The following is a 16,757-nucleotide window of genomic DNA, read 5'->3' as shown; positions in this document are numbered from 1 at the left end:
CTAATTCATGTGTAGCAGAATATTGGGCTCATAGCACAATTCATACACCAGCTATTACACTTTGTGAACTTCAACTATAGCTTTTCTCTGTCTTGTTTGCATTCTCCACTGATAAAAACCATTATTAGGGCAGGTGCGGTGACACCTGTAATCCCAGCAGCTTTGGAGGTTGAGGATTGTGGGTTCAAAGCCAGCCTCAGCAATGGTGAGGCACGTAGCAACTCAATGAGACTCTGTCTCTAAATAAAATACAAAATAGTGCCCCTGAGTTCAATCCCTATACCCCTCTCCAAAAAAACATTAGGGGCTGGGGTTGTAGCTCAGTGGTACAGCACTTGCCTAGCATAAAAGTAAGTAAGTAAAGGTATTGTGTCCATCTACAACTAAAGTTTTTTAAAAGTACATTATTAATGTTTACATGTGCCCAGCATCATTCTAGGATCTGGAGAAACACTCGGGAACAGAAAAAATTCTGTTGACAGGTTTGTCTAGATTACCTGGAAATGGTTGACTGGGGCCAGTATTTACTTTGCAGTTGCTTGTGAGGTAGCTTCTCTTGAAACCTTATTGCTGGGTAGTCAGGATTTTTTTTTGTTTTTGAAGGAGAAGGGGGTACTGGGGATTTAACCCTGAAGCAATTTATATCCCCATCCCCTTTTATTTTGAGACAGGGCCAAATTAAGTTACTTAGGGCCTCTAAATTGCTAAAGCTGGGCTTGAATTTGCTTATCCTTCCATCTCAGCCTCCAAGCCACGGGAATCACAAACATGCCCCACTGCGCATGACTGGGTAGTCAAGTTTTCAACATCAAGAAGCTCCACCTAGAGGTGGAGAAGCTTTGATAGAGGGCTGGGATTTCCCTGAAATGAAAGTGGAAGCAAAAAGACTTCCTGTAGAACCTTCACAAGTTTGTTTCAGGCGCATTGGGGCTGGAGGAGACCAAAATCCCTCAAAGCATATAAGCAAGAATTTTGTTGTGGTGGAATCTGCCACTCTGTGACCAGCTCTGAAACCTCAACTTTTACCAAACAGACCCCAGACCCATGTCAGTGACCATCAATACTGTAAGTGAGAAGAAGGGGGGCGGGGGGGGGGGAGCAGAGGAGCTCTTCTCTGGATCTTCAACTTGTGAACCTGCTCATCTCAGACCTGCTGAAGGGCTGGAAGAAACAAGGCTGGGATTATCTCTCCCATCCAGCAAGTCTTGATCTTGTGAATTTCTTGTGTGAATGTGTATTTTTTAGAAGAGAGAATCCATGCTTTTTTTTTTTTTTTTTTTTTTCCTGGTATGAACTCAGGGACGCTGTATCACTGAGTTACATTCCCCAGCCCTTTTTATTGTTTGTTTTGAGATGTGATCTTGTTAAATTGTAGAGGCTGGGCTCAAATTTATAATCCTCCTGCCTCAGCTTCCCAGATTGCTGGGATTACAGATGTGTACCACTATGCCACGCTAGAGAATCCATACATTTTTTTAAGATACTCAAAGGGTCCTATGGCCCAAATAAGAACTTCTATGATGAGTCATGCCCTATTCCCAAAGATCTGTCCTCCCCAAAATAACCCTCACTTATATTTCCATACCAGCCTAACCACTGGCCTGCTCCAGGGTCAGGAATAAGTGTTCCCCCCTCTGAGAGTTAAATTTCTCTGACTCATGATGCTCTTATAGACTAAGCTCTGTGAGGGTTGGTCTCTGCATACCCTGTTTGGCATTGGTTGCCAGTGATTAGTACAGTCCCTAACATATATTAGACACTCAATAACCACTGTTGAGCCTGGCATGATGTCCTGCCTCTGTATTCCTAGCAGCTGGGAAATTGAGGCAGGAGGTTCACAAATTCAAGGCCTTGGCCTGGGGATATAGCTCAGTTGATAGAGTGCTTGCCATTCAAGGCCAGTCTCCTTAATTTAGCAGGTCCCTACCCAATTTAGTGGGACCCTGTGTCAAAAAAAAGGGAGTTGCGGATGTGACTCAGTGGTACAGTACTTGCTTAGTGAGTGCAAGCCCTGAGCTCAATTCCCAGCACCATCAAAAATAAATAAATAAATAGATAGATTGATTGATTGATTGATTGATTGATTTTAAAAATGAAAATAAAAAGGGCTGGGGAAGTAGTTCAGTGGTAAAGTGACCCTGGGTTCAGTTCCCAATACTGAAAATAAACAAACACTGTTGAATGAATGAGTGAATCTCACCCTCTCTCCTGTTTTTTCAGCCTTTCCTGATACTACCCTATTTGTTCCACATAACAAAATTTCTCCCTTGGGAATTTTTCATTTGCCCCCAAAAAACCACAGGCTCTGGAGCCAGCCTGGTTGATTTTAAATCCTAATTTGTTCAAAGTGTGTCACCCTGAGCAAATCATTAGATGTAGTAAATTTATACTCTAGGGCTGGGGATGTAGCTCAGTGATAGAGTACTTGCTTAGCGTGTGCAAGGCCCTAGGTTCATTCCCAGCAATGCAAAAACAAAATAAAATAAACAGTCTTATCCCATTTCCTCACCTATAAGATGGGAATGAGAGCCAAACATAGTGGTGCACACCTGTAATCCCAGTGGCTCAGGAGGTTGAGATAGAAGGATCACAAGTTTAAAGCCAGCCTTAGCAACTTAGGGAGACCCTGACTCAAAAAATAACAAAAAGGGCTAGGGATGTAGCTCAGTGGTAAAGCATTCAATCCCCAGTACCAAAAAAAAAAAAAAAAAAAAAAAAAGAGAGATGGAGATGGGAATTATATTAAACCTCCTCACAAGATTACCTATCTACAAGAATTAAACTATAGGGCTGGGGATGTGGCTCAAGCGGTAGCGCGCTCGACTGGCATGCGTGCGGCCCGGGTTCGATCCTCAAGCACCACATACCAACAAAGATGTTGTGTCCGCCGAGAACTAAGAAATAAATATTAAAAAATTCTCTCTCTCTCCTCTCTCACTCTCTCTTTAAAAAAAAAAAAAAAAAAATACGTGCTAAAAAAAGAATTAAACTATAGGGGGTGGGCTGGGGATGTGGCTCAAGCGGTAGTGCGCTCGCCTGGCATGTGTGTGGCCCGGGTTGGATCCTCAGCACCACATACAAAGATGTTGTGTCCGCCGAGAACTGAAAAATAAAAATATTAAAATTCTCTCTTTCTCTCTCTCACTCTCTCTTAAAAATAAATAAATAAAAAATAAACTATAGGGGGTTGGGGTTTTGGCTCAGTGGTAGAATACTTGCCTAGCATGCATGAGGCACTGGGTTCGATCCTCAGTACCACATAAAAATAAAATAAAGATTGTGTCCACCTAAAACTAAAAAATAATTAAAAACAACTATAGGAATTATACTACAAAAATTGTACTATAGCCAGATGCATGCGATGGCACATGCCTGTAATTCCAGCTACTCAGCAGCAGGAGCATCACAAATTCAAGGCCAACCTTAACAGTTTATCAAGGTCCTCAGCAACTTAGCAAGATTCTGTCTCAAAAAATAAAAAGAGCAGGGAGGGGGCATGAGGGTAGAAAAGATGGTAGAATGAGACGGACATCATTACCCTAGGTACATGTATGATTGCATGAATGATGTGACAATTTCATGTAAACCAGAGAAGTGAAAAATTGTGCTCCATTGTGTACAATGAATTGAAGAGCTTTCTGCTGTCATGTATAACTGATTAGAACTAAATAAAATAAATAAATTTTAAAAAAATTAAGGGCCAGGGCTATGGCTCAGCAGTAGAGTGCTTGCCTAGCATGCGCGAGGCCCTGGGTTCGATCCCCAGCACCACATAAAAATAAGTAAAAAAGCATTGTGTCCAACTACAACTAAAAATTAAATATTTTTTAAGAGAGAATTTTTAATATTTATTTATTTATTTTAGTTTTTGGCGGACACAACATCTTTGTTTGTATGTGGTGCTGAGGATCGAACCCAGGCCGCACGCATGCCAGGCGAGCGTGCTACCGCTTGAGCCACATCCCCAGCCCCAAAAATTAAATATTAAAAAAAAATTAAAAGGGGTGAATAGCGCAGTGGTAAAGCACACTGGCTTCAATTCCCATTCCAAAAAATAAATAAATAAAAAGAGTAAGGAAAGGGGTGGGACTGAGGAATGTAGTTTATCTTGAGTAATTACCTCTAACAACCTGCCATAATGCAAGGTTCAATCCCCAGTACTATAAACAAGTAATTAAAAATAAAAAAAGAATTACACTATTAAGTTTGGTAAAAAATGATAAGAATTAGACTAGATAACCCATAAATTAATATAGGAAAAACTTAGGCTACTATAGCACATACCAAATGCTCAATGTGTTTGTTATCATCAATACTCTTTTCAGAAATGGAGCTCCCAAGGACAACCTTGATTCACCCCACCTCACTCCCACCTATTAAAAAACTATTGTTTTGCAGTGCTGAGATTGAACCCAGGGATATACTACCACTGAGCCCTAGCCCTAGCCCTTTTTACTTTTTTTCTGAGGGGTATCCTAGGTATTGAACCCAACAGTGTTTTATCACTGAGCTACATCCTCACCCTTAACTTGCAATTTTCCTGCCTCAGCCTCCTCAGTGGCTGGGATTGCTGGTATGTGCCACCACACCTAGCTTAAAACTGGTCTCAGAGGACCTTTATATCAGGGTACAGTGATGCATGATTATAATCCCAGAGACTCAGGAGTCTGAAACAGGAGGATTGCAAGATCAGGGGCAGCCTCAGCAAGTTAGTAAGGTCCTTAAGCAATTTAGAGACCATCTCAAAATAAAGGTATGGCTAGGGATGTAGGTTGCTCAGTGATAAAGCACCTCTAGTTTCAATCAGTACCACAAAAAAGAAAAAAGAAAGGCAAGCTCTTAACATCTTGTTTTGTTTTTATTTATTTATGTTTTGATTTTTGTAGTGCTGGGGAATCAAATCCAGGGCCTCACTGCATGCTAGGCAAGGGTTCTACCAGTGAGCTACACCCTCAGGCCAGGAGATGGTTTTATGATACATGAATAAGTCTGACTATTCTTGATACATATTAGGTCCTTAATAGCCACTGACACACTTCCCTTGCCTGTTGGTATAATGCCTGTTTGGCTACAAAACTCAGGGACCCACAGGTCCAAAATCTTGGCATTGTTTCTGGTTCATTGCCCTCTGCTAAATAAGGCAAGACTCCAAGGAGTCTTTTTTTTTTTTTTTTGTACTGGGGATTGAACACAGGAGGGGTCTGCCACTGAGCTCCCTCCCTCATCCTTTATTTATTTATTTATTTTTAATTTTGAGACAGGGTTTTGCTAAGTTGCTGAAACTGGCCTTGAACTTGCAATCCTCCTGCTTCAGCCTCCTGAGTAACTGAGATAACAGGCATGTACCACCACAGCTAGGAACCTTTTTCACTATTCATAAACCAGCATAATTTGGTCAAGCTCTAGTTTTCCTCTGCTTAAAAAAATAAACTCACTGAATTTTTTCAGTGCCTTTGGTAACATGCTCTCACCCTATCATTCATTCACTTCATGCATTCATTCAACATACATTTAGTGAAAGTCTTTTGTGTCAGGCACTTTTCTGGACACTGGGGATACAGAGGTGACCAGGATAGAGTCTCATCTTTCCAAGTAAGCTCACTCTTCTCTGAGCTAACCTTATTTAACCACAGTTAAATTTGACCTTCCTAACCACAGTGTGAACTCTGCCAGCCAGTGTCTACTCCAGCCCACAAACAAAGGTGTATTTTATCTGTATCCCTGATGCCATTTCCCTGCCTGTGCTGTTGGCTGTCTCTCTGGACCTACTCCAAATCACATCAGCCTGAAAGGCTGGTTGGCACATGGAAAAAGTTGCAGTTAAGAGATAAGCTAGGAGGGGCTGGGGATGTGGCTCAAGCGGTAGCGCGCTCGCCTGGCATGCGTGCGGCCCGGGTTCGATCCTTAGCACCATATACCAACAAAGATGTTGTGTCCACCGAGAACTAAAAAATAAATATTAAAAAAAAATTCTCTCTCTCCTCTCTCACTCTCTCTTAAAAAAAAAAAGAGAGAGATAAGCTAGGAGATATATAAATTCTTGCTGGCTCTGGGCTTGATTTCTTCTCTGTACAGCACTGGTTGGAATTTGGAATCAGCCTGCCTAGGGCCAAATGACTTTGGGCAAGCCATTTAACCTCAATTTTGGTTTTCTTTTTTTGTAAAATAAGGATAAAAGGGTGTCTATCATATAGAGCTGTCATGAGAATTGAGGGATATAATCCATATAAAAGGCCTTAGCTCAGTGCCTAACATATTGTAAGTTATTTAGTAAATAATAGCAAATAGGCTGGGGGTATAACTCAGTGGTAGAATGTGTGCCTTGCATTTGCAAGGCCTGGGGTTCAATCCCTAACCCCACCCCACAAAAAACAAGTTAGCAAACAGTATTATGGCATTATGCAACTCGACCTCCACTCCTCCTACAGGCCTCCCTTGCTGTGTTAATCCCTCTGGACTACTTCCTCTAAACTCCTGCTGACCTTTACAATCAGTGACTGTGCATTGACTATCTTAGGTAGTTTGGTATAGGCCCCAGGGCTGGACCCTTAATTTCCACTGCCCTGTGTTAGGGCTCACTGTCTCATAGCGGGAGCTTGATGAATGTTTTTTAAGCTCTAGATCTGCAGTAACAAACCAGCCATGGCTGCTGCAATGCTCCAGCCCTTCCTAGAGCAGCTGAGGCTAGCCATCCCCAGGTGGAGTGTGCCAGGACCAGCCCAGGGCAAGGTAAAGGGTTTGGGTTGTTCTGATGCCAATCATCATGTCTGCTTCTGGGGAGTCCAGAAAAGGACACTCTTCCCCCGGGCTTGGTTGTTCTCTGGAAAGGCAGGTGACTAGTTGCTTGTTCCCTTGTGTTCCAATAGACCCTCTGCACCCTTCAGGAGGAGCAGGTCAGACTAAAGATGAGACTGCAGGAGTTGCAGCAGCTAAAAAGGGAGCTCAGGAATTCTCCCAAAGACAAGGTAAGCAGGAAGATGACATGCAGTCTGCTGGAAAAGAGCTGGGGAGTTCTTTACTTTGGGCCCTGCCACTTCCTTGCTGTGTGACCTCAATGTGTTACTTTAACTCTCTGAGCCACAGTTTTCTCATCTGTAAAGTAGAACTACCTCAGCTTTGTATGAGAACAAACTAAAATCTTATATATAAAGTGCCCATTATGGGACTGAGCTATGTTATCCATTCATCAATCCAGCTCTTCTTTCAGTAAATGTATTCAGCTCTGTCAATCAAACTGAATTGGGGGCACCATCTACTCAGGAGGGATTAGGGACCTTTCTAACCCTTTATTAGCCTCCCTTTCTGTACCTCCAGATTCCATTCCCTGTACCAGAATTCCCCTTAGTGTTCCGAGGACACACTAAGCAGGGCAGACCAGTGCCCAAGTCTTTAGTTTCCAATCTTCGGATCTGCTGCCCTCTGCCTGGAGGGTCTGCTCTGGTCATTTTCGATGACCCCAAAGGTGAGCTTGGGGTGAATCTCAGGAGGGAGGCTGGGAGGTTTCCCAGTATTGACCATGTTCTTCCTGCTATCCAGTTGCTGATCAAGTGCTTCAACAAAAGGAACATAAGATTGACATGGAGGAGTGCTGGCTGCGGGTACAGGTCCAACCCTTGGAGCTACCCATGGTGACCACTATCCAGGTAACAGAATGATAAGATCCTGGGATATGGAAAGGGTGTGCTGTACCTGGGCTTCAAGAAATAGATTGAGTCTGGGATCACTCCTGCCTGTCTCTTCCTAGGTGTCCAGCCAGAGGAATGACCAGAGGGTATTGGTTAGTGGATTTCCTGCTGAACTCAGGCTGAGTGAGGAGGAGCTACTGGACAAGCTGGAGATCTTCTTTGGCAAAGCCAGGAATGGGGGTGGGGACGTGGAGACTCGGGAACTGCTGCAAGGAAGTGTTGTTGTGTTGGGTTTTGCTAAGGAAGAAGGTAAGGGCCTACTGCAGGGAGAATAGATTTCAGTGTGCATGAGGTCACAGGAGAGGAGAGGGCTTGAGGGTAAATGTCTACCCTTCCTTGTTCCCCACAGTGGCCCAGAACCTGTGCCGGATTGGCCAATTCAGAGTGCCATTGGGAAGGCAGGAGGTTCCTCTCAGAGTCTTTCCCTATGTGAGTGGGGAGATCCAGAAGGCTGAGGTAAGTGGGACGGTGGATGATGGGGATTTAGACCTGTCTATCTGCCAAAAACCTGCCCAAGGATCAGGGCCTCTAAACCCTACCTACCTTACCCACCACCATCCTGACCCTTCCATATTCTCACAGGGCATCTGCTGCCCCAATCTTTTGATGAGTCTTTACCATCTCCTGGCTTATTTTTCAGATCAGATCCCAGACAGTTCTCCGCTCAGTGCTGGTACTCAACATTCCCGATGTCCTCGATGGCCCAGAGATGCATGACATCTTAGAGATTCACTTCCAGAAGCCCACTCGAGGGGGCGGGGAGGTGGAAGCCCTGGCAGTTGTGCCCCCAGGAAAGCAGGGCCTGGCAGTCTTCACCTCTGAGTCAGTCTAGGTTCTCCAACCAGCTGTGGTTGGGTAAGCATAGATCTTTACGTTTACTGACAGGGGGAAGGGATTACACATTGTGAACCGCTGCCAGGGAAGAGTAAAAGTGCCTACTTGGCATGATGTCCTTCCTCATTTCATTCATAAAAGGAAACTTGATTTGGGTATGGAAGGGAGACTGGAACAGAGAAGAACCCTGACTTCCTGCCATCAGCACTGGCCTTCCAGGAGTTCACTTTCCCCTCCATTCTAAGGCAACATCAAGGACCCAGGGTTTGGCTTTTTATTGACACAAACACAAAGGCAGCTTCGGTAATGGGGTGGGGTACACAAAAACAGAAATCACACTTCCCACATGTAGGCCTCATTTAGACAAGGAAGAGGCTGAATCCCCCCACCCCCCACCTCCCGTTAGCAATGGCTGGGGCAATAATCCTCCCTAATGCCAACTCAGCAGAGGGAGTTATTCTCCTCCCTAGGAAGTCCCCACTTTGGTTCCCATGGTACAGATCCTTACCACCCCCCTTTATTTTCCTGCTCTGTCTCCCCACCATGTAAACAAAGTTTGGGGCTGAGCTGAAAAGCTGCCTCCCTCTGGGAGAAGGTGGTGAGGCCTCCTTGACTACAAAGGGAATGTGCTTTGATTTTCACTTTGGTCCCAGAACAAGACACAACATTGCATCTCCCAGATCAGCCTGTTAAAGCTTCTCATCTTGTTCTCCTCCAGGTCTTATAAAAGACAGGACATGGCACAGACCACGTTGAGGGCAACTACTTTTTGCCCTGACCCCAAGATGCTAATGGCTGGCCCCCCACCCACTGGCACATACACAGATTTTTGGCAGTGTTGTAGGACTGGGGAGAAGTAAAACCCCATCTCCACCAGAATAAGGAAGGCACTGGGGAGGACAGGAAGGAGGAAGCCAGAGACAGGGATTCCCCCCCCCCTCAAATACACACACACAAGCACAGGTTTTCCGATGCTAAGGCACTGAGAACAAATCCAGAGACCTCAGTGAAGGGTAGGGGTGCTCTGCCTCCCTCCCAGAGTTGTGACCTGGGACATGGGTCTGTTTCCTGTCCTTGTTGTAAGAGGCGGCCTTGGTTAAGGATGGCAGAAAACCTGGAAGTGGAAGTAATCCAACTGTGCTTAATAAATTGGGGACAGACGACAAAGTTGGGAACTGATAAAGCCTAAAGGTGGGCGCTGGTCGGCCCTGGGCTGAAGGGACATTAGGGAGAGACAGGTACATGCTGGGCTCACACAGATTGGCCCCGTATCCTGAGCTGACATTTTAATTCTTTGGGGAGGTGGTGGGGCAGGGGTGGGAGAGAAGATGAGGCAGAAGCGGAAGCACACACAACAGGATGGGGAGGGATTAGCTAACCTTGGCACAAAAGCAGCACAGCAGGCCCTGGAAAGGGTGGGGGCAGGAAGCCATCAGCCTCCTTCTGACCCTCCCTGTCCCCTTGGCAGGCCCCAAACATCCAAGTGGTCACTTCCCAACCTCTTTGAGGGCAGGAAGGGGGAGGGAGCAGCCCTGACCAAAGAGAAAGAACAGGGCCCGGAAGTGTTCATCACCACAGAGACCTTTGGGGAGAGAGGGAGGGAAGAGCATTATGATAAGAGGATGAAATGTGAGAGTCTGGTGGTCATCAGAAATGGGGCTTCCCAACCTTCCCTTCCCTTTCCAGGCCTCAAGGGTCCTCAGTCCCTTGTCCTAGTTCTCCTTCTCTGACCCAGGAACCAGGAGGACCTTGCCCACATTCTTTTTCTCCTGCATCTGCTTCATAGCATCAGTCACCTGGAAGGGAAGAGAAGACTCTGATCCCATCTGGTCCCCGTCCCACAAGAGGCAGCCCAAAGGAGTTGTTTCCCTCCCTCTTCCCTTGAGACCACACCCTTCACAAGGCCTACTTAGGCCCTGCCACCCTGAAAGGTCACCACACTCACCTTCTCAAAGGGCCAGACGGAATCAATGTGAGGTTTGATGAGACCCTGGTTGTACAAAGCCAGAAGGCGGGCTACCACATTACTGACCAGCTCTGCCTCACCCTCCAGGTAGCCCAGGTGAAAGCCACACACAGCCCGGTTGGCCTGTAGCAGCTGCAGAGCTGTCACACTGAACTGATTCCACCATGTGCGGGCTAGGGCCATCAGGTTCCGCTTGGGGCCCGTCAGCAGATTGGCCATTCCTGAGGGGTGGGGCGATAGGGCCTGTGATCCAGGTGCCAAGTACATGCCTGAATGTATGAATCCATGCTCATGTACCCCTGTATTTCCTTGCAATTCTCCATACCATTGCCACAGAGTGCAGGATGATTCCTTACTTCTGCTTACTTGGCCCAAATCCTCTCAGGCGCACTCAGAATCTAATCTTTATTTCCTTTGTTTTCAGTGCTGGGATCAAATCCAGGGTCCCATGCATGCTAGGCCAGTGTTCTACCACTGAGCTGCATTCCTAACCCTAAACTTTTTGTGTGGAGTAGTTTTTTAAAATGAAAATCTAGCTTGCCTAAGAGGCCCAACAGGGGAAGTCAGAAGGAAAGCAGACTGGTTGGTTTTGTATCAGGAATTGTCCCCAGACAGGAGCACAGAGAGAACACAATGATTTACTATGACTCACAAGAAAAATTACAAAAGAGAATGAAAGTAGCTGGCACCCAGCAGGCAGCAACCTGAGTGTAACCCTGATCCTCTCTGTAGAGCCCCCAAGTCTCTGCACCTTCTTCATTCAAAAGCCACAGGCTCTTATATCTCAGTTTCCCACTAATCAGACCTACCCCACCCTCCTGCCCCTAACATCCTCTCCATCTCTGGCTCAAGAACTCACCATAGGTGACGACTCTGCCCATGGGTTTGAGGAGGTTGTAGCCCTTGGCAGTATCTGACCCACCCAAAGAGTCCATGACGATGTCCACTCCTGTCACAAAGTAGGGGATCCAGGAACAACATTAGGATCCACAGATCTAAAGACCTTCTTCCGGTCTTGTGACATCCTACCCACTCCCATACCCTGACCCCCTACCTTTGGGGGAGATCTTCTTGATCTCATCCACATAGTCAGTTGTGTGGTAGTCGATGGGATGTGTGACCCCATTCTCCTTCAGCACCTTATGCTTGCTGGCTGAGGCTGTTCCAAACACTGTCACATTCTCCACTGTACGACACAGCTGCACAGCTGCCATACCCACACCACCTGCAGCAAGATACCCAGAAAAGGTCTGGGGTTATAGCTCAGTGGTAGGTACCACTAGCATGGGTAAGGCACTAAGTTCAATTCTTAGCACCCCCATATAAATAAACAGGTAGGTAGATAGATAAAAAATAAATAAATAAAGGTTCATTGACAAAAAAAAAAAAAACAAACATCCAGAAGAAGCGGATATGGAGTCACCTAGTCACTATTCTTCATACTAGTCTCCCAAGGACCCAGTCAGTCCATCAATTTTATTGTGCCTAGATTCACTTTGGGGCCCATGTCCAATTTCCATAATTAAGAATTGAGGGAGGGTCACTGGAGAAGAGAAGGTATGGAGTGAGGGCATGTTGCTAAGGACACTAGGTTGGACCTGGTGCCTGAATGTTACCATGGCAACTATACTGCAGAGGCCTCTAGGTGCCACAGGCCAAGGCAGCCTGGTGTTACCATGACAACAAACCAGACAGGCTTTAGAAGAGCCTGGAAGGAAAATCTGGTAAGGAAAGGGGAAAACAGAAAGGACCTGTCACCTGCAGCCATGTGTACCAAGACGCTGTTGCCAGGCCTCAAATTGCCGAAGTCAAAGAGGACCATGTAGGCTGTGATGTAATTGACCAGCAAGGCAGCTGCTTCCTCAAAGGTCATGGCCTCAGGCATCAGGAAGGTTTGGGTTGAGGGCACAGTCACCTCCTCTTGCCACATCCCTGACCGGTTCAGCACCATCACCCGATCCCCTGCCTTGAAGAATGGGAGAATAGAAGCATTCAGTCAATTAATTCACCTAAGGTGATTTACTGACTTTCCACTATGTGCCCAGCCATCTTCTTTGAGATGAAATAGCAGTAAAGGGGCTGGGATTGTGGCTCAGCGGTAGAGCACTCGCCTAATACGAGTGGGACCCGGGTTCCATCCTCAGCACCACATAAAAATAAAGGCATTGTGTTGTGTCTATCTACATCTAAAAAAATAAATATTAAAAAAAGAAATAGCAGTAAAAACAGCAATAGAAGTCATTGTAATAATAACAACATTATCAACAACAACAATAAGCACTACCCTTCACTGAGTGCTTACTGAGGGCTAGGCCCTATGCCCTGTGCTTTATATATAAGCACCCAAATAATCCCTACATCAACTCTGAGGTAGATACTATCCTTATCTCCATTTTACAGATCATGCACTTAATTATTGTGTAAGAATCTGAATGCAAGAAGAATACAGTTAGGGCAGCATGAGTATTATTGAAGAGATCAAACTGTTTTTGGTTATAAAAATGAGTTTCACTGTTTACTGGCAATGTGTCCTTGGGCAAATAAAAGTATTTAACCAGTTTTTCTTATCTGTAAAGTAGGGGAATGATGAGAATTAAATGAAAAAACTCAGGGACTTTTAACACAATGTCTAGCACACTGTAAGCACTTGGTAATGTTAGGTAATAACAATGATAACAATAATAGCAGAAGAGGAAGTCACACAAATAACTGAAGGAAGAGGGCAGCATGTGGTAAGGACCTTGCCAAAGCACAGGTAAATGTCTCTGAGTGGTTAGGGCTGGGTGTGATCCATCAAAAGTTGTATTTGAGCCAGTATTACGGGCTCAGAAAACACCTTCACCCAGAGATCATGTGGGAGGGGCAATGCATAAGGAATGACACACCATCCCACGCACTAAGAAAAGGTGTTTTCTCTCATTCTCAGCCACTTGCACAGGAGCCTCTTTGCAGGAGGAAAAGGGGACAAAGATAACAATCCTTCTAGCTTACCAACCAGGGCAAGGGAAGGGCAAGGAGGAGGGGGTAGTCCTCAGTTGAAAGAAAGAGCCTCTCCTAGCTCTCTGAAGAGTATGGAGAGGGAGGTGTGGGTATTGTTCCAGGACAATCCAGGTTTCTCTTAGTTCCTGTCAGGAATGATGGGAATCTATATTAACAAGACTTAGGATCTACAGGGAAAGGAAGTGGGACTCCTACACACTCCTTTTTTTTTTTAATTTAATTTTAATTTTTGTGGTATTTTCAGAGAGAATTTTTTTTAATCTTTATTTTTTAGTTTTCGGCGGGCACAACATCTTTGTTTGTATGTGGTGCTGAGAATCGAACCCGGGCCGCACACATGCCAGGCGAGCGCGCTACCACTTGAGCCACATCCCCAGCCCCATAATTTTTGTGGTATTGAGGAATGAACCCAGGGACGCTCTACCACTGACCTACATCATAATCCTTTTTATTTTTTGTTTTGAGACAAGGTCTTGTTGAGTTGCCCAGTTGGTCTCAAATTTGTGATCCTCCTGCCTCAGACTCCTGTGTGTCTGGGATTACAGGAATACACCATGGCCACAAGCCCTTTTTCACATCTTCAAGATCCTATACTCCACTGAAGTGGAGAACTAAGAGTAGACTGGGATCTTTCTCCACAGTTGTGGCCTGAGGTCTGGGGAACAAAGCCCTCCATCCCAGGACTCAGGTCTAACAAGTCCTAGGAGAGCTGCAAACAGTGCAGCCATTCGGGGTGGTGGCCAGTCCCAGATTTGGCCCAGAACAAGTCTCTAGCCTGGCTCATGGCTCACCCTCAGCCCATCACAGGTCAGGGACTTAAGCCTCCCAGCCCAGACCACAGGAGGGAGATAGGGCCCTCCCCACAGAATCCAGGCTCTTACATCAGATTCTTCCCTGGTCAGGAAATCCTGTATTTATCTGGCGGAAAGTGGGTAGGGATGGGAGAATAGGTGTGTGGCCTTCAGCAGTAACGTGAATGACAATTCCCCCTCCCCAAATTCTTCTTAGCATTTTCTCAGGGGTGGGATTATTTAGAAGTCAGGGTGAGGGTGGGGCCACAGCTGAATTTAGGGAGAAACCTTTAAGGGCTTATGTACAATAACCTCAAAAAATCTAGGTCAGATAATAGGAAGAGTGCATCCGCTCCTCACACAAGATTTGAAAAGACACCCCTAAACACATGATGTGTCCCCCCAGGTTTTTCAAAAAGTTGCTCATATGGAAGTCTCTAGAGTCCGGGGTTGTGGCCAAGATTAATGACAAATGAGAAGGAGAAACGACCGGCAGAGCTGGGCCAACCTGCTCACGGTGCCACACCTCCCCACTTTGCCCCAAATGGTTCCCACCGGGGGCTTTCTGAGGTGGGGGTCCCCAAGGAAGGCAGAAGCGTTTCTTGGAAGCTCCCTAAGGCATCTCAGGGTTGTAGCTGGCCTGCTGAGTCAGAGGAGAAGATATTGCAGTCACGGGAGACAGAGAGCTCCAGACAAAGATTAGGAGACCCAATCCCACTTCCTCCACTCAACACCAGTCGGGTAGTGTAAGGCTGCTGGCGGTGGGGCAGCACTGCTCCCACTCCTCCATGACGGGCGTGTCCTCCTCCATGGCCCGGCTCAGGGAGGGGCCGCCTCACACCCCCACAGACCACGGGGCTGCATGTGACTAGGGCTCTGGCAAGGCCACTGCACCCCCGCCCAACCTCGACTACCCAGCTCCTCAAGCTCCCTTCGGAAAAGAGGACGCTAACCGTCACTTAGGGTCACAGACCACAATTGCCCAGGGAGTATTTGGTGGGCAGGGGTACAGACAGGTGTGGTTTTAGTGCGTAAGTGTGTGTGGGGTGGGGAGTGAGCAGGCATAGTGCGCATGCGCGTGAGCGCCTTATTGTCTCCCCCCCCCACCCCCTGCGCACACCCCCCCCACACACCTAACCCCACTAGGGGGGTATAGCAACTAAAAATGGCTGGGGAAGGAACGCTAACTGTCCCCTCGACAAACAAATTTCCTTTCTCCAAGATCCTCAAAACATAAGTTTTTTTTCCTACGTCTTCCATGTCTGTCTACCCAGATCCGTGCCAGTTTCCCCCGCCCTGCCACACCCCCGGCGCCCGCCCACTCGTGCCCCACTGCCCCGCGGCCTGCGCAGTCCCTACCTACCCTGCACTGGCCCGCTCACCTTGCGGTCGTTGACTCCCTCGCCCACAGCGATCACAACGCCCGCACCCTCCATGCCAGGAGTGACGGGCAGCGGTGGCAGCCGGTCGTACAGCCCCTGCCGGGCCATGAGATCTGCAAAGTTGAGCCCGCAGGCCCGGACGCGCAACGTCAGCTGACCCGGGCCGGGAGCTGGGGGCACGGCCGGTCGGCTCTGCAGTTTCACCTTGTCATAGCCGCCGAAGCCAGAGAGCACCAGGCAGCGCAGCGGCGGCAGCGGAGAGGCGGCGGCCGCTCCTTCAGAGGCCGCGGGCGGCTGCGGGTCGCTAGTTGCCTCAGCTTTCGGGGGCTGCGAAGAAACATCTTCCTTGGCCCCTTCCTCGGCCGCCGCCACCACCACAGTGGCCGCTTCGGCTACCTCTCTCTCGGCGGACATGGCTGGACTCCCGACGAGCGAGCACAGCTGGACTGAGGGTGCACAGCTGGGGAGGGCGGGGCGCACGTCGGGATGTGCCTCGGCTGCGGATTCCAACCAGCTGGGTGGGGCGCCGGGTCTGGGGCGGGGCCTAGCGTTCAGACTTAAAGGGCCAAGGCCTCTGCATTGCGAGCTTCCAGAGCGGGAAAAAGGGGTTCAGTCGCATAGGACCACTGATACACATGAGGACATTCTTATAACATGAATAAATTGTGTTTAACTTACTTATTCACAATAAACCTTATGAAAACTTAAAGCTATGTTAAGAAGCATTCTGAAGGACAGTCCCAAAGTTTGAGTTTACATCAGATTTGGGGAACGAGCCACTTGTGGACCAGAACCCAATCAGGTTGTACCTCAAGCTCTGATTCTATCCATCAGTAACCCTACAAAGAATCAGGCTTCATTCACTGTGGCCTTACAGTGGCAAACTAAAAGCATGGAGACCGAACTTTTAAATCTTTCTGACTTTATTAACACTTTGTGCCTCATTTTGCCTTCTGTAAAGTGGTGCTGGTGCTGGTGCTGGTGCTGTAGTTATATTTATAGGGTTATTTACAACAAGCAAAAATAAATCTAGTGTCTCCGATTTAAAGAAACATTTTTAAAAGATAAACGATGACATGCAGATGCAAACATGGGTTTG

General features: G+C 47.0%; 2 protein-coding genes across 6 annotated transcripts; one reads left to right on the top strand and one right to left on the bottom strand.

Moving 5' to 3' along the window:
• The first annotated feature begins 819 nt into the window (after positions 1–819).
• Positions 820–8,628, top strand: IFI35 (interferon induced protein 35). 5 transcript variants are annotated; one of them, XM_081271013.1, is made up of 8 exons: positions 820–1,065; positions 6,622–6,729; positions 6,867–6,965; positions 7,294–7,462; positions 7,537–7,643; positions 7,745–7,934; positions 8,035–8,141; positions 8,326–8,628. In XM_081271013.1, the coding sequence occupies exons 1-8, from the start codon at positions 1,045–1,047 to the stop codon at positions 8,515–8,517; spliced, it is 993 nt and encodes a 330-aa protein (XP_081127139.1). In that variant the 5' UTR covers positions 820–1,044; the 3' UTR covers positions 8,518–8,628. The 5 variants fall into 5 exon arrangements, with proteins under 5 accessions (XP_081127139.1, XP_081127141.1, XP_081127140.1 ...); XM_081271015.1 differs by having other exon boundaries at positions 821–1,065; positions 6,616–6,729; XM_081271014.1 differs by having other exon boundaries at positions 823–1,065; positions 7,315–7,462.
• A 151-nt stretch (positions 8,629–8,779) lies between these two features.
• Positions 8,780–16,101, bottom strand: VAT1 (vesicle amine transport 1). Its single transcript, XM_081271018.1, has 6 exons — positions 15,659–16,101; positions 12,244–12,451; positions 11,540–11,710; positions 11,345–11,434; positions 10,465–10,706; positions 8,780–10,315 (listed from the first exon to the last, which is right to left on the bottom strand). The coding sequence occupies exons 1-6, from the start codon at positions 16,070–16,072 to the stop codon at positions 10,232–10,234; spliced, it is 1,209 nt and encodes a 402-aa protein (XP_081127144.1). The 5' UTR covers positions 16,073–16,101; the 3' UTR covers positions 8,780–10,231.
• Between the last annotated feature and the right edge of the window lie 656 nt (positions 16,102–16,757).

Source organism: Spermophilus citellus (assembly GCF_964194105.1).
Source record: "Spermophilus citellus genome assembly, chromosome: 17".
Lineage (NCBI taxonomy): Eukaryota > Metazoa > Chordata > Mammalia > Rodentia > Sciuridae > Spermophilus > Spermophilus citellus.
The sequence above is the reverse complement of the archived record's forward strand: the minus strand, read 5'-3'. Positions and strand labels throughout refer to the sequence as shown.

Coding starts and splice junctions, on each gene's coding strand:
- IFI35 (XM_081271013.1), top strand. CDS start 1,045: ATGTCAGTGACCATCAATACT. Junction 1,066..6,621: donor TGTCAGTGACCATCAATACT/GTAAGTGAGAAG, acceptor TTTAAGCTCTAG/ATCTGCAGTAACAAACCAGC. Junction 6,730..6,866: donor CAGGACCAGCCCAGGGCAAG/GTAAAGGGTTTG, acceptor GTGTTCCAATAG/ACCCTCTGCACCCTTCAGGA.
- VAT1 (XM_081271018.1), bottom strand. CDS start 16,072: ATGTCCGCCGAGAGAGAGGTAGCCGAAGCGGCCACTGTGGTGGTGGCG. Junction 10,707..11,344: donor GGGCAGAGTCGTCACCTATG/GTGAGTTCTTGA, acceptor CCCACCCCTCAG/GAATGGCCAATCTGCTGACG. Junction 10,316..10,464: donor CCGTCTGGCCCTTTGAGAAG/GTGAGTGTGGTG, acceptor CTTCCCTTCCAG/GTGACTGATGCTATGAAGCA.